The sequence below is a fragment of the Vombatus ursinus genome, unplaced genomic scaffold (genome assembly GCF_900497805.2).
Source record: "Vombatus ursinus unplaced genomic scaffold, bare-nosed wombat genome assembly UNPS02014832.1, whole genome shotgun sequence".
Classification (NCBI taxonomy): domain Eukaryota; kingdom Metazoa; phylum Chordata; class Mammalia; order Diprotodontia; family Vombatidae; genus Vombatus; species Vombatus ursinus.
The window spans coordinates 34,641,223-34,659,108 of record NW_020954610.1 but is presented as its reverse complement, the minus strand read 5'-3'; the positions used below and the strand labels follow the sequence as shown (position 1 = coordinate 34,659,108).

The 17,886-nt window shown below is 37.2% G+C and overlaps 1 protein-coding gene across 1 annotated transcript in view; it reads right to left on the bottom strand.

Moving 5' to 3' along the window:
* Positions 1-5,523: 5,523 nt before the first annotated feature.
* Positions 5,524-17,886, bottom strand: part of AUH (AU RNA binding methylglutaconyl-CoA hydratase) — a 177,551-nt gene continuing 165,188 nt past the window's right edge. The window contains exons 9-10 of the mRNA XM_027839633.1: positions 7,311-7,358; positions 5,524-6,149 (exon numbers count right to left, since the gene is read on the bottom strand). Coding sequence (XP_027695434.1) covers positions 6,072-6,149; positions 7,311-7,358 — 126 coding nt within the window. The 3' untranslated portion in view covers positions 5,524-6,071. The remainder of the gene's footprint in view (positions 6,150-7,310; positions 7,359-17,886) is intronic.

The window sequence follows — 17,886 nt, the reverse complement described above, 5'->3', positions numbered from 1 at the left end:
AGAAGGAAATGGTAAACCACTCCAGCATCTTTGCCAGGAAAACCCCAAATGGATCACAAAGAGTCAGACATGACTGAATAACAAACCAAATCAAAATCTCGGTAGGTGTTGTCTACATACCCCAGGTCGCTCTCCTTTATTCCTCAATGAGCTTGGTACCTGGTTCTCATTCCTCTCTCCTTCCCAACTCCTAACTTCATGAAAAGGACTTCAACATACATATTGATTCTCCTTCAAATAACCTAACCACTCAATTCCTCAATCTTCTCACTTCCCGTGACTTATTCCTCTACCCCACCTTATCCATGCACAAAAACAGTCATACTCTTGATCTTGCCATTACTCATAGATGTACCATCTCCAATTTCAAGAACTCCAAAATTCTCTTACCTATTGGTTTTCCATCTCTCCCTCTTCCTTTTCTTACCAAATTTTTCTCTTTGTCTACACTGTAATCTCTAATTCCTTGAATGCCCAGTTCTCTCCCAGACCATCTTCCCTGAACTAGTCATTCTCTCTTTTTCTACATCTTGAACTCTACACTGCCATCTTCTTTTGAATCCCTGGCCCTCTCATTATATCACCAATTGTGCCTTGTCAAGCCTTAGTCTGGGATCACTCTCACCCACGTGCTGTTGAATGAAGGAAGAGAAAACCATGCAACTGTTCTGATTGGGCCAACTATAAATTTATGTTACATAACCTCAAATGGGCCCTCACTACTGCTGGGCAATTCTTCTATACTTTACTCTTCATAGTGATTCTTCTAAACCTTTTCATCCCTTCTTAGACCTACCATGTTTCCTCTTCTTCCCATCTTCTCAACTGAGAATCTTGCCTTATATTTTATGGAAAAAAAACTGAAGCCATTTGCCATGATCTCCCTCTTCTCCCCTCATCCTCATCTCATCTCACTCAGATGCCTTCTGCCACAATCTCCTCCTTCATTCCTGTCTTGCCCAAAGAAATGGCATTACTCATTACTATGTATGTACGTATGTACCTATCTACCTACCTATAGTGAGAGGCATAGACTATCTAATCTGTTCCATTTTTTCTACCTGGGCTATCTTACTTCTTCTTGGGCAATTTGATGGCCCTCTGCTCCTGGGAGCTGATCATATTAGTTCTGGAGTTAGTGCAGACACCAAATCAACTTTAGCACTATGCACTGCGGAAGTGACAAACTCAAGGGATCCACCAGCCCAGCAGCAGTCATTACAGGAGTGTGCCACCATGCCCAGCCCCGCTATACTTTAACAGTTTTTTTAATTCTCTAGCTTATATGGATATAATTAGTAATGGGGTCCTTTCTAGTTGATAGGAACCACCTGGTTTTAGTCAATAGCAGGGTTTCTTTTGGAAATTGAAGTCTGAAACTTTTGTAGATCTCTTATTACCTTATTACCATATTACCTTAAAAGGCACCTAAATTACATTAAAATTAGTACTTTTTATTTTTCAAATAGATCTACATGTTCTATTTCTCTTTACCCTTTAAATTTATAACTTGCTAAATTAATCAAATTTTTCCAGAAACTTGTTCTATTTTATCTAAATATATGAATAAAGATATATTGAGTTGAAATATTAATCACTTCTCTGAGAAAGACTCAGTAGCACAATTTACAATTGTTCTGATTACTGGAAAAAATGACACAAAATGACATTATTCTCCCAAACAAATAACATTAACAGAGGCCTCATAAAATACCAGAGAGTTCTGACTACTTTATGGGAAGAAAAAAATGTTATGAATATTTTACTGAGATATCACTTCAATTAAATGAGGCCAAAGCAAGAAGAAAATATATGGAATTGGACATTTTTCTCCTACCAGGTTTTGAATAACTACACTGTAGTTGTTAGAAAACCAGAGACCAGATTGTAAATCTATATTATGTGAAATAAGTCATTTAATTCCCACTAATTTTTTTGTTCTCCTACTCACTAAAAATGAAAATGGCATTTGAGCATTTCATAGGACAGAAGTAAATGACCCTGAAGGCTTTAAAGTACTTTACTTGCAAATTCTCATGAAATAGTCAGTAAACAAACTGTATGCTCCACCAGATATAATCAATTTACATTTAAATATATTGCTAAATATCAATTTTAATAAATCCATTCATATTATAGCTGAGCCACAATCACAGATCTGCATAGCCACATAATGAAGACTGTAGAGGAATACATTCAGAAGTTGAACAAAAATTAACAACCTAATTTCATTTAAAATAAGCAAGCTTCCGACTATAAAGTTTACCAACTATTACAGTTACCAGAGAATTTTGAAACAGCGTAATTTTCCACATCAAAAACATCAAAATAGAACATGGAAAATGAGTACAATATTTTCTGACTTCGGATTCCATAGTTTTAGGTTGGTTCAATGAAAAATGACTAATGCCTCTTAGGAGAGATTACTATTCTAATAATACTTCAATTCCGTAAATGAATAATATGATAGAAAAAGCACTGGATTTGGAGTCTTGAGGGCCTATGTTAAAATGCTGGCTTTGCTATTTACTTCGTGTATGATCTTGGGCAAGTGACTTAGCATCAGTTTCCTCATATATAAAATGAGGGGGTGTAGTGGGACAGAAGTTTTCTGATGCAGCTTCCCAGACACAGCATTCTCCCCAACACAAGTACCTTTGGTCCCAGCTTTTCTCTGATGCACTTTCCTAGTCTAGTGCTAATAAAAAGCCCAAGCCATTTGAGACCCAGGTCTTTCACAGTTGGTATGTGTCTGAGACATTAAGTAGTCAGCTAAAACCCTGATGACTGCCTGACCAGCCACATTTCCAAATGGAAAAAAGTGGGATGTTTCCAAAGAGGCTAAGAGCCACTGTATCCATGCTATAAATACTTGTCACATATTCTTACTGTGCTGGGCAAAGTAAACCTCATCTTTTGTTAAATGTTCAGTGATTTACTTGCCTCATCTTGTCCCAGCATCAAACCTGAACAAAATGGGTTCAGAATAGACAAGACTCTCTGGTCCCTAACAGTTTCAAATTTATGATCCTGTGAAAGAATCAGCATGCCAAAATTTTAGAAAGGAAAAGTCTTTAGGTGTGCTCTGACATCTTAATAATGAATGGGCTCTAGCAAGATGAAAAGGAAAAATAAAGCCAAACAAAGAAAACAAACCAATAAATATAAAAGAGTTGGTCATCTAAAGAATATGGAGATAAAAATAAGAATTTAAGATATATCACTTCAAGAATTTAGACTTCCATAGTTCATAGAGCAGAGAATGGGGAACATATTATTGTCTATTTGGATAACACTTGGGTTTCCTAGGCTTAGACACTGATTTAAAATGTAGTCATTGAAAATTATTTCACTACTTCCTAATTTTTAAATGCCCATTTTCCCTAAGCACATTTTGCATATGCTACGTCTCAATCCCTTCTATATGTGCTTCAAACCCACTTACCCATACTTCTCTTCTTCCCAGTTTGTTCTAGTCAGTGACAGGGTGTTGTGGACCCAACATCCCCTTTCTCCATTTACATGCTTACTTTTGGTAAAAGCAAAGCTATGATCTCATTACAGAGATTATTAAAAAATTATATTTTTTGCTACTTTATCTGCTTTGTAGAAGTCAGAACATATGGCTTGTGGGTAGGAATCTGTAAAGAAATAGTCTCCGTTCTATTCCCCAGTATGATCCAAAGCTAGTTGTCATGGACACATTTGGATTATTCAGTTTATTCATTCAGTAACAATTTATTAAGTATCTAGCGGATAAATCCCACATACTGGTTATGTGATCTTGGGCAAACCATTTAACTTCTAGATGCTCTAGGACAGAGGTGTCAAACTTTAGGCTTGTGTAGACTGAAGTGTGCTAGCCAAACTAGATTAGAACGCAATTGAAAAATGTTTAACAAAATAAACAAAAATGCGATACAATGCAGACGATATCATTTGGGGCTTTCTAAGTCAATTTGTGGCCTGTAGGGATCCTTTTCTATTTGAGTTTGACACTACTACTCTAAGAAACCCTCTAAAACTGTAAGTTACAGAGGAGGTGCCCATTTGTACAACTTTACTTGGGAGTTCCCTAAACTAATGAAATCAAAGGCCTGGTCCTTATGTGGTAGGTACTGTGCAAGGTGCTGAGTTTCCTTGCTCTCAAGGAGTTTAAATAATTGACGGGAGATAACAAGAACACAAATCAGTAAGTACACAAACAAAATACACAAAGTAATTTCTGGAGTAGAAAGAGCTACTATTTCTTTTTAAAGAACTTGGTTCTCTGGCAAAATGTCAATGAGGTACATCACTTTCTCAACGGAAGTGTTTTAAGGATGGCAGTTCCCCTTTTTTTGTAGTAGCAAGTACTGGAAATAAAGTCTATGGCTATTGATTGGGGCATGATCAAACAAACTGAGATAAATCAGTTGTACTGTAGTGCAGCTTGGTGCTACAGTGGATAAAGTATGGGGCCGGAGTCAGGAAGACTCATCTTCCTTAGTTCAAATCCGGCCTCAGACACTTACCAGCTGTGTGACCCTGGGCAAGTCATTTAACCCTCTTTGCCTGAGTTTTCTCATCTGAAAAATGAACTGGAGAAGGAAATGGCAAACTACTCTGGTATCTTTGCGAAGAAAACCCCAAATGGGGTCATGAATAGTCAGATACAACTGAAACGATTGAATAAGAAAAATTGTACTGTGCTATGATTATGAATGTGAAGAATATAGTGAAACATAAGACATGAACTGATGTAGAGTTAAGTAAATAGCCAGAAAAACATACACAATGACTAGAACGATATAAATGGAAACAACAAGAAACAACAAAACTGAATGTTGTGTAATTATAATGATTAAGCATGGCTATGAAGGAAAGAGGAATGGTATCTCCCTTTGCAGAGATGGAGGGCTATGGGTGTGCAACACTGCCTATACTGTGAGTCTGGTAATGTTAATTTTGCCAAACTTTTTAACCTTGCCTCCTCTTGCTACTGCCTCTCCAAATTTCCCTTGAATTCTTTGTTATAAGGGATGGTTTTCCGGGAAATTAAGGTGATGTAAAACCAAAAAATGTCATTAAAAATGTGGGGGTGGGGGGAGGAGAGTATGCAAGTTCCATGCTTCTATAAACCTTAAAAAGGCCTTTTGACTTGAAATATTTGAACGTTAACTTAATATTATTCATCATAGGATCACAGATCTAGAGATGAAAGGTACTTCAGGGACCATTTAGTCAAATTACTTCATTTTACAGATGAGAAAACTGGGACCCAGAGAGGTTAAGTCACTTACCCAAGGTCATATAGGTATAAAGAAGGCACAATTTGAACCCAGGTCCTTGGATTCCAAACCCAGTACTCTTTGCACTGTACCATATTGCTTTGATCATACAGCCTGAAACTGGCTGACCAACTGGTAATTTTGTCTTCTGTTTTGTTTTTTTTTTAAACACCCACTTTATCTATTCCAATTCATTTCTCTGAAAAGCTGATATAGAATTACCTACTCAATTAAAAACACAAAACACTGATAATAATTTATAAGCAAATATAGCTTCATTTCACTAAATTTATTTGTATTTTACAACTTGCAATTATCTTTTAATTTCTTTCTGAGCTGTATGTGTGCATTAACACATGTATATGAAAACTCCTATGTAATCCTTTAAAACTTTATTTGGTATACCTCACGTTTTTGGTGTTCAGAAGTTCACCTTTATTTTTTTCAATGCAGTATGACACACATAATTTTAACATTATTTCTTAGGCTTGATCTATAGCAATTATTCACATTTTAAAAATTAGGAATGGGATACCTAATAACACATGAAATGAAAAAAAAAAACCAACAACCTGGCTTTGAGTCAGTACATATAGCTATTTTCATGAACGAGGATGAATGTAACAGTGTATGTACTTAAATGAAGTACGTGGTTGAGCACATTCCAGATGTTTAATGCATTCTATAAGTAGGCTGCTTTTCATTTTGGTGGTTATAAGTCCATTTACCTTGCAAGATATACCACAAAGGTACTTCTAGAAGTAGGGAGACCACATTTGAATGACAAAGCTTCTATGTGTTTTATTCTCCTTTGTAACGAGGGGGCCTTTTTTCTTTAAAAGCCAGAAGACCTTCAAGTCTGTCTTTGGTTGAAATAGTCTAAGAACAACAAAATAATGTGTAAGTGCTGGAATGACAGATAAATGGAAAAAATACATAAACTCTATGTTTTTTTTTAAAAAACAAGTTATAGATCATAAAATTTATGAGAAGAAAAGCAAAAGAAAAAAATACAATAATAATAATTTTCACAATTCTTTCAGTTATTTCCCCATCAAGTATGGTTTGAGAGGCTTTTTTCTCCTTTGGGATATGAAAATGTTGATTTCTAAATTATTTTATTCAAGCCCACTAAGCAGGTGGAAGCTACATTTTCAGAACTACACAAAAATATATTTTGCTTTTTCAGGTAAGTGCAAACATGACCTAAAATGAATTTAAATTTTGTGGAGAAAAATTATAAAAACTCACATGGTTTATACATTACATCTACTTTTAACTGCCAAAGTAAATACACTATTTAAAATAATTACTTCAAAAGGTTGGGAAAGGACTCAGAACTATAGTTCATTGTATTGAACTTTTAACAACTGAGAAGATATTAATTAGGTAGATAACTAATCAAAATACTGAATTCCGCTCAAGGACCAATATTCTAACCTGATTTTGGTGTAGGCCAATGGTGTCAAACTCAAATAGAAACAGATCTCTGACAGCTGCATATTGGCTTAGAAAACCACAAATTAGTATTATCAATGTTTTATTGTATTTTTATTTATTTTGTTAAACATTTCCCAATTACATTTTATCTAGTTCTTGCCAGCACTGGGAATATACATTCCAGGCTCTGCTTGCCTTGAATTTGAGACCTCTGGCGCAGGATAAGACCTATATTAGACTAAATTACCAGATTACTGCTACAAACACATATAAGAGCAATCTAAATATTTAAGAAGTTTTCATAATTAATACAATCTAGTAAAGAGAATTGGTTCAATTTGGGGGACAAAGGAATTCACTGGTAATACTAAAGCACTAAAAAGTGTTAATTTTAATCGATCTCTAGATAACTCTTGTTGGAGTTATTTACATGAAATCAACAAACACATAATAAAAACATATCATAAGCCAAGAATTATGTTAATTACTGGGGATAAACAAAAAAAAATTAAATCCCTGCCCTCTAGAAACTTACATTCTACTATTGTTAAATATTATTTTAAAAAATTGATTGAAATCTAATTTAACTTTAAAAATTACCTGAGCATAACAGGCTTCTTCTATTGCTAAACCTGTGATTAAGTCCACCTGGGGAAAAAAGATATTACTTATTTTAGAAAGAAATAACTCATATGACACATATACTATAACCCAGTCATTTAACACAATAATCTTTTAAAAACAAGTTCCCTTTTCTTCTTTGAATCTGTAAAGACATTAGTTATATGTTCTCTTGGTCCTAGAAGGAAAAGCACTTCTCTTCATCTCTTCCCATAATTTAACCACAGAATGCCCTGGTCAAACCCAAGGTTTAACTGAATTTTTTCACTATCTAATGGCAAGATCAATGGTATGACTATCTGTGTATGACTAAGGTGAAGTAGAGGGATAGGTCATGGGAAGTGAGAAGGTTGAGGAACTGAGTGGTTAGGATATTTGGAGAGTCAATAATGTCCCCTATTATGAGGTCAGGAGTTGGGAAGGAGAGAAAAATGAGAGCTAGGTTCTAAATTCACTGAGGAAGAAGTGGAGTGACCTGGGGTCTGTAGACAACAGGTGCCAGGATTTTGATTGGGTAGTAGATATGAATAACATTAACCTCAAAGAAAGGTTACCGAGTGATGGAGACAGGGAGAGAACCTAGAAGTGGCAATGGGAAACAAGGAGTATTTCAACTCTTCCACCTCAACCAGTGAACTGAAGGGAATGAGTGAGGGTGCAGCCAGGACTGGAAAAGGTGACCAGGGAGTCTGTGTCATCAGTGGGAAGCCTGGCTTGAGTAAGAGTTAGTAGATAGGAGTGGGAGAGAAAAAGATTTAAGATGAAAGGAAATTTATTGCTTATGGAAAAGTATTACAAAATGAATAGTGACAGGGTTGGGTGAAGTTAGGTTGAAAATTTGGGGTGGGAGGATTGAAAGGGATAAGAATGAAAAATCAGATGGTGTGGGTAGGGGTGGAGAAGGGAGTTTGGATGATGATCTACAGGAGTGTAGAGTTAATGCTTGATTCCCCATTGCCACTTTGAGGTTCTACCCATACCTCCCTTACTCAGTAACTTCTCTTCCTTTGAGGTTCATGCTATTCACATCTACCACCCTATTACTACTACTTTCTCTGGAGGAGAAAGTGAGGCTGGTGACTTTGCACAGCCCTCCCTCACTTAAATCCAATTCACTTGCATGTCATGGCATCACATCCCTGATGTCATGGTCTTCTTTGAGAATGAAAGACAAAAAACAACAATCTTGTTATATGGTGTTAGGAGTAGGGCTAAAAAGCTAGTTTCTGCCATACTGCTATTGTTTTCCCAGTAGTTTTTTTTTTTTAAATAATTATGAGTTTTTATTGCTGTGGCTGTGGTCTTTTGGTTAATTGAACACTAGGATACTAGGTTGATTTGCTTCAATATGTTGAGTACCTAATCTGTTTCATAGATCAAAAAACAAAATTTTTAACCAGTTCCAAACTGTTTTGATGATTATTGGTTTATAGTATGGTTTGATATCTGGTCTTACTATGTTCTCTTCCTTCCCACTTAATTTCCTTTGGGATTCTTAATCTTTTGTCCCTCTAGATGAATTTTTTCCTTTCTTCTGTTATTTTTTAAAAAATTCTACAAAGTGACCTTTTTGAAGTTTGAAATGTATGGCACTGCATAAGTACAGTGATTTCAGTGGTATTACCATCTTTATTATACTGGCTTGGCCAAACAATGAACAATTACTATTCCTCCAACTAGTTATGTCTATATATGTGTAAAGAGTGTTTTGTTGTTTCATTTATAAAGTGTCTGTCTATATTGGTAGATAGACTCTCAAATGTTTTAGATATTTTATATTTACTTTAAATGCAATTTCTCTTCCTACTGCTTCCTGTTGAGTTCTGTTGGTAATAGATAGAAATACCAATGATTTATATGGAATTATTTTATATCCTGCAACTTTGTTGAATGTTTCCATTAATTTTTAGTTAATCCATAGCATTACCTAAGCTATCACATCACCTTCAAAAATTAGCAATTTTGTTTTTTTTTCCTGTGTTTCAACTGGATTATTTAAATTCTCCAATTTGTCTTTAATTTGGGTATTTTTGTTTTTATAAATATTTGTCTTTTATTCATCAGTTTTATTGGCACGTAATTGTCTGAACAATTTTTTTCATGATCTTTTTTTCAAGTTCAATTGTTTACATGATATGATATATGCTATACTTTTTTTCTATTTCTATCCTTCCTCTAATCTTCTGACTTTTAAAATGTTTCTGATCATTTAATGGAGTCATTAGTTTCTACTTGGTCCATTCTAATTTTTAAGGAGTCTCTTACTTGTTAAGAGTACTTTTCTGTCTTGTGCAAAGTAGTTACTTTTTTATTCAAGTCTTTCCTCTGTAGCTCTTATTTCTCTTCTAATTCTTTCTTCTAGCACTCTTTCATTTAAAATTATTCACCTTAAAATTCCTTTTTAAACTCTTGCTTCATTTCTTCTAGGGATTCTAATTTATTTTGTAGCCTAGTTATGTTTTTCTTTGAGACCTTACTCATAGGTATATGTGGAATTATCTTTCTCTTTTGAATTTGAGTCTTGGGCATCCCTAGTATCACAGCAGTTCTCTATTTTTTTTTCTTACTTATTCTTCTAGCCTTATTTGGGATTTTGTATTAAGGCCAGGTTATGTGCACTTCTGGTGAGCCTGTTGTGGTTTCTATAGTCTGGTCCAACCTATCTGGTGTTCTGGGACCTGGTCTTGCTAGGATCAGAGGTACAGTGCTTTGTCCTGTTCTATTCCTCAAGTCTGCTTCTAAGATCCTCTCCTCTGGTTTGGAGAGACAGGGCCTCAACCTTATTCTGATCCTGTTGCATGGCTCCAAGATTCCCTCTCTCCTGGGTTAGTGTGACATTCTGTGGACCTGTTATGCTTACCAGGGTCTGGCTTAGATACTTCTTCTCCCGGGTTAGATGGATAGCACTACAGCCCTATTCTTTGCCAAAGGGACTAAGTTGAAGGTTCCTTTTTGAGAAAGAGCTGTGGACACTGTACCCTGGGGTGAATATAAGATCCCAAACTTGATTCCAGGGTCAGAGCAACAGCCCTGCTCTACTCTTGAGGTTCGGGACACTGATCCTAGCCCACCTGGAACTGTTTTAGAGTTCTTGCTCTGTGGTTTAAATTTTTTATCTTGTGCTGAACAGATGACCCATTGTGGTTTTTTCCTTAGATTTCTGACCACTACTTAGTTTGTTGAATGTCTGAGATCTTTGTTACAATAGATGGAGAGGAATCTATGTTGCACTGCTTCTTCCTACTCCATCATCTTGGCTGGTCTCCCTTTACTACTGCTCCTAACAGGCCCTTCCTGTGTTCCTCTACCCATTCCCTTTAAGTAGGTGTTTTCTAAGGTCTTGTTCCTAGCCTTCATTTTTTTTCTTCCCTCTATATATACTTCCTCCACTGTAGATTTTACTCATTTCCTGATTCAGATATCTCTTTGTATCTCAAATCTCTGAAACTGAGATCTGGGAAAGATCATAGCCTAAAAAGGCCAAGGTCTCCCACTGCTTCTGGGGGTCATCTCCAGTCATCCTGACCTATGCCTTGCCACTGGACTCAGATGACTCTGGAGGAGAGAGGGAGGCTGATGACTTCATAAAGCCCTGCCTCACTTAAATCCAATTCACTAGCAAGTCAAGACATCATTGCCCTGATGTCATTGGTCCTTTTCAAGGACTAAGAACTGGCCAGTTCCAGTTGGGCAATGCTCTATTTCCTTCCTTTGTTCCTTCCTTCTTCCCTCCTCTCCCTCTGTCCACATGCTTTGTCCAAAGGAATATAAATTTTGATTGCTTAAAATCTCACAAAATATCATGGGGTTTGGTGGCTAGATTTTTTTTTCTCTTCCCTATTTATTTATTCTATAATTTTTTTTCTTTGAAAAACTGGACAATTAGCTCTTTTGTCTCATATAGTTTAATTTATATCTTCTTGAAATAGAACTCTGGAAAACCAGGCTTTGATAAAGTTCATTGGGATTCAAATGGAGCCTGACTATGCTTTAAACCCAAATCACTCTGGCTCTCATTGACTGACCAATAGCAGGCCCCAGCCCAAGCTTCTCTTGCTCATTGTTTAGGTTTTGATGGCTCAGAGTGAGTACAAATAGCAATTGTTTCTGTTCTGGCCAGAAACCCTGAGGGTCTTCCCCTCCCAGACTGATTCTTTGAGTAGGCAAACTAAGTCATCTTTTACCTCAATTCTTACCTAGCCTTAAATCATTGAATGGGTGTTGCCTCAGACAAACTGAAACCTGGGAAAAACCTTAGCTTAGAAAGGCCAAAGAATCCTACTGCATCTGGGGCCATCTCCAGTCATCCTGATCTACGTCGTGCCACTGGACTCAGTTAACTCTGGAGGTAAGAGTGAGGTTGATGACTTTACAAAGCCCTGCCTCACGTAAATCCAATTTACTTGCAAGTCAGGACATCACCCTCCTGATGTCGGGGGTCCTCTCTGGGAATAAAGTACAAATAATAATTTCAACTCTCTATATTTAGATCTAACTGTCTACAGTACATCTCCCGCCTATGGCTCAAATTCAGCATGCCCCAAATGAAGTTTTTTATTTCTTCTCTTAAACTTGTTTTCCTTCAATTAGGGCAAAGCCATCTGTCCAAACATTCATATTTGAAATCCTGTGCTATCTTTGATGTTTTCCTCTCCTCTACCTTTCACATGACACTTTAATCTAACCCACTCCATCTGCCTCTACAATATTTCTTGAATCCACCTCTTCTTTTCTATACCAGCACTGTTACTATACTAGTCCAGGGAACTACTCATACTAATTCCTAAACTATTAAAACAGCTTCCTAACAGAACTTTTTTTTTAATGTAAACATTTAACTTTTTTTTGCTAATTTCATGGAAAAACAATTTTTAACATTCATTTTTAAAAATTCTGAGTTCCAAATTCCCTCTCCCAGCCTCCCTTCATCCTTCATTGAAAAGGCAAGCAATTTGATATAGGTTATACATGTATAATCATGAAAAACATATTACCATATTAGTCATGGTAAGAAAGAAAAGATTCCCCCCGCCAAAAAAAGAAAAAGAAAAGTCTGCTTCAATCAGCATTCAGACTCTATCAGTTCTTTCTCTAGAGATGGGTACCATTTTTCTTTTTAAATCCTTCAGAATTGTCTTGGATCTTGCATTGCTGGGAGTAGCTACATTTTCCCCAGTTGACCACCATACAATATTGCTGTTACCGTATATGACATTCTCTTGGTTCTGCTCATTTCACTTTGTATCAGTTTATGTAAGTTTTTCCAGGTTTTTCTGAGAGCATCCTGCTCATCATTTCTTACAGTACAACAATATTCCATCATAATCACATACTATAACTTACTCAGTCATGCCCCAGTTGATGGACATCCCCTCAATTTCCAATTTGTGCATTTCATGTTTGTTTTGAGCTACTTCAATTCTATTTTGCTCACAGAGTACAGCATTACCTCTAATGAGGGCATGTCATGCTGGGTGGTCCTGTGCCAGTGTCTCCCACGTCACACAATCAATTCCAAAGTTGTTTTTTTTTTAATATTTAAAAATTTTTTTTTCAACATTTAAAATTCTTTTTTTTTTAATTTTTTAACATGTGTTTTTAAAACTCTGGGTTACAAATTTTCTCCCTTCCTCCCTCCCCACCTACCCTCATTTAAAAGGCAAGCATCTCGTTTCAGGTTATAGATGTGTACTCATGCAAAACACTTCCATAGTAGCCATGTTGTGAAAAACTAAGTATATTTCCCTTCATCCTATCCTACCGCCCCCCATTTATTCTATTCTCTCTTTTGACCCTGTCCCTCCTCAGAATTGTTTGCTTCTGATTATGCCCTCCTCCAATCTGCCCTCCCCTCTATCAACCCCCTGCTCTCTTGCCTCTTCCCCCCCTTATTTTCCTGTAGGGTAAGACAGATTTCCATACCCCACTGTGTATGTTATTCCCTCCTTAAGCCAAATCTTATGAGAATAAGATTCACTCATTCCCTCTCACCTTCCCCCATTTCTCCACTGGAAAAGCCTTTTCTTGTCTGTTTCATGTGAGATAATTTACCCCATTCTACCTCTCCCTTTCTCCTTCTTCCAGTATAATCCTCTCTCCCCCCTTAATTTTATTTTCCAGATTATCACCCTTTCATCTTCAACTTACCCTGTGTCCTCTATCTATCTATCTACCTATGCATACATATAATTTTTTTTCCCTCCCACTACCCTAATACTGACAAAGGACTCATGAATTACAAATATCATCTTTCCATGCAGGAATGTAAACAGTTCAACCTTAATAAGTCTCTTATGATTTCTCTTTCCCGTTTACCTCATCCATGTTTCACTTGAGTCTTGTATTTGAAAGTCAAATTTTCTATTCAGCTCTGGTCTTTTCCTCAAGAATGCCTGAAAGTACCCTAGTTCACTGAATTACCATTTTTTTACCCTGAAGGATTATACTCAGTTTTGCTGGGTAGGCGATTCTTGGTTGTAATCCTATCTCCTTTGCCCTCCGGAATATCATACTCCATGCCCTCTGATCCCTTAATCTTGTGTTATCCTGACTGTGTTTCCACAATACTTGAATTGTTTCTTTCTGGCTGCCTGCAATATTTTCTCCTTGACCTAGAAATTCTGGAATTTGGCTACAATATTCCTAGAAGTCTTCCTTTGGGGATCTCTTTCAGGAGGTGATCAGTGGATTCTTTCAATTTCTATCTAGCCCTCTGGTTCTAAAATATCAGGGCAGTTTTCCTTGATAATTTCTTGAAAGATGATGTCCAGGCTCTTTTTTTGATCATAGCTTTCAGACAGTCCAATAATTTTTGAATTCTCTCTCCTGGATCTATTTTCCAGTTCAGTTGTTTTTCTAATGAGATATTTCACATTCTCTTCTATTTTTTCATTCTTTTGGATTAGTTTTACAGTGCCTTGATTTCTCATAAATTTACTAGCTTCCAGTTGCTCCATTCTAATTTTTAAGGAAGTATTTTCTTCAGTAAGCTTTCGGACTTCCTTTTCCATTTGGCCAACTTTGTTTTTTAGGGCATCTTCTCCTTATTGGCTTTTTGGACCTCTTTTGCCATTTCTGTTAGGCTATTTTTTAAGGTGTTATTTTCCTCAGTATTTTTTTGGATCTCCTTTAGCATCACTCTCAGTTTTTCCTCTACTTGTCTTACTTGCTTCTCAAACTCCTTTTTGAGCTCTTCCATGGCCTGGGACCAATTCACATTTTTCTTGGAGGCTTTGGATATAGAAGCTTTGGCTTTGTTTTCTTCTGGTTGTATGTTTTGATCTTCTTTGTTACCAAAGTAATATAATATAGTCTGACTCTTTTTGTGCTGCTTGCTCATGATCCCAGCCAATTATTTGAGTTATAAACTCTTTGTTAAGGTAGGGGTCTGTTTCCAGTGTGGAGAATGTACTGTTCCAAGCTTCAGTGGTTTTGTGCAGCTGTTTTCAGAGATACTTCTAGGGACCTGTAAATTTTCAGATCTTCCAAGGTGCTGAGATCAAGGGCGAGGTGTTTACTCATTTCCTGGCCTGTGCTCTGGTCTATGAATGACCAAAGCACTCTTCTGTGTCTTGGATCTGTGAGGAGGATTTTCTCTCCACCGCCACTATAAGCTGCACCACACCAGCACTCCTCCTCACCCCAGGACTGCCACCCAGAACTGTGACCCAGATCCAAGCATGGGCAAAGCAAGAGAATCCTGCACCAACAGAGAGATCTCTGCAATTCCCCTCTGATCAGGCACTCGATTCCCCTTCAGTCTGTGGGCCCGAAGCTCAGGAAGCAGCCGCCACCCCAGGGATTGGGGCTGTGACCCCGCCGCATTTCTCTCTCACCACTGCAGAAAAAGACTTTTCCCACTGACCTTGTAGGTTGTCTTTGGCGTTTGTGGGATGACAGTTTTGGAAACTGCCACAGCTGCCCATGATTCAGTCCTCTGAGGCCTGCTCCAGCCCATGCCAAACTGCGTTCCTCTCCCAGCCCGGCACGATATACCTTTCTGATCAACCATCCAGGTTGTCTTGGGCTGGAAATTTGTTTCACTTCGTCTTTTTGTGGGTTCTGCTGCTTTAGAATTTGTTTAGAGCCATTTTTCATAGGTATTTGGAGGGGTTTGGGAGAGAGCTCAAGCAAGTCACTGTTTTTACTATGTCATCTTGGCTCTGCCTCCCCCAATTCCAAAGTTCTTAAGAGAAACCTTGAGAATGTCCTTGTATTGCTTCTTCTCACCACCATGTGAGTGCTTGTCCTGTGTGATTACTCCATAAAATAATGCACCAACAGTGCATTGATATCTCTTGTCCCCCTTGTCCTCCAACATTTGTCATTTCTCTTTTCTATCATATTAGCCAATCTGACAGATATAAGGTGGTACCTCAGAGTTACTTTAATTTCCATTTCTCTAATCAATAGTGATTTAGAGCATTTTTTCACATAACTATAGATAGCTTTGATTACTTTGTCTGAAAACTGCCTGTTCATATCCTTTGACCATTTATCAATTGGAGAATGCCTCTTATTTTTATAAATTTGATTCAGTTCTCTACATATTTGAGAAATGAGACCTTTATCAGAGAAACTTGCTGTAAAATATTTTTCACAGGTATGGTACTAATTTTATATTTCCCTCTATCCTATTTTCCCCCCTGTTTATTCTACCATCTCCCTCCTTTCATCTTATCCTATGGCTTATTTCATGAATTTGAGGACTTGGCTAAATTTGTGGATATTGAAACAAAGCAGATGAATCTCTAAAATATGCAAATCAGTCTGTGATCTAATAGATTTGGGAGTTCCTTCCAATGATCAATTGATCCATCAACAAGCATTTAAGTGCTAACTATGTGTAAGGAATTATGCCAGGTCCTAGAGACACAAAGATAAAAATGAGAAGAAGAATGGTGTAGCAGACAGTGTAGAACACGGAATTAAGAAGACTTGGGTTCAAATTAAGATACTTATTACCTATGTGACCCTGGGCAAGTCACTTAACCTCTCCAGCATTAGTATTCTCATCTGCACAATGAGATACTTGATGATCTCTAAGGTCCCTTCCAACTCTAAATCCATGATCCTAGAAATCTATGAATGAGTCCCTGTCCTCACGGAACTTGCATTCTGTTTAGGTGCATCAACACGTACATAAATAAATATGTACGTATACACATATACAAAATAAATACAAGGTAGTTTTGAGAGGGAAAATAATAGGAGCTGGGGGCATAGAGAGTAGCTTCGCTTAGAACGTGATTCTTAAACTGAGTCTTGAAGGAAACTAAGGATTATAAGGGGCAGAATTGAAGACATGGGAGTAGCTAATGTAAAGACATAGAAAATGGAAAAGGACTGTCACATGTGAGGAATAATAATGGGGTCAGTAATAATAAGAGGGTCAGTTTAGCTGAAAGTTAGAGTGCATGAAACAGAGTAATGTATAATAAGGTCGGAAAGATACACTGGACCTGGACTGTGAGGGTCTTTAAATAACAAACAGAGGAGTTTACATATGATCCTAGAATCAACAGAATAAGTAACATGGTCAAATCTTCACTTCAGGAAATTTCCCTTTTGTGGATGTTTGAAGGCTGCATTGGAGTAGGCAGAAACTTGAAACAGGGAGATCAATTAGAATACTACTGCAATAATCCAGAAGAGACATGATGAGATTAGGGCCTGGAGTTAGGATGGAGTCTGTGTGAATAGGGAGAGATGACAGATATAAGAGATATCAAGGCAGAAATAATAAGATATTGGCAAGCCAGTGAATATGTGAAGTTAGTGGGAAGGAAGAAGAGAGGATAACAGGGATATTGAGAACCTGCAAGACTGGTGGTATTCTTGATAGAAATAAGAATTTTCAAAAGAGGGGTGGGTTTGAGAAGAAAGATGAAAACTATAACATGACTTACTCTGTCCTACTACTCACTGGACACTGCCTAGAAACACAGAGTTATCCAAGGGGTAAGCATCACGGCCTCTGGGGCCAGAGTTTGAGTTTACTGGAATAAATGAGAGAATTTTCTTAAAGGTAGCTGCTGTGGGTGCCTGAATAGTGATTAGATTATAAGTACTCTGAAGGGCTGGGGCCTGATGCAAAAGTGAAGAGACTAGGAGCCTACACAGTAAAGCCAGCATGGGGAGGAAGGAAACAATAGGGTAGTATGGGTGATAACAGGTAATGAGGGTGCTGAGATTGATTATTTGTGAGAAAAGTGGGAATGCAATCCATCTTCTGACCTTTTCATTAATTGACTGTACATTCTCTCAGGTTCATAGATCATCCCACAGTCTGTAGGGAATAAGATGAGTTCATTAAGTGTTTACCTATGTGAACTAGAACTATGCTTTGCAAAACAGTCCTTGATTTATCAAGGAGCATACCTTGATCTATCAAGGAACACACCAAAAGAGACAACATGGAAATATTTAAGTAAATACAAGATATATATATATATATATATATAGTAAATGGAAGGCAATCTTAAAGGAAAGGCCCTAGAAACTTGAAGGTGGGTAACACAAGTAAGGGCTACCAGCAAAAGGTGAGATTTGAACT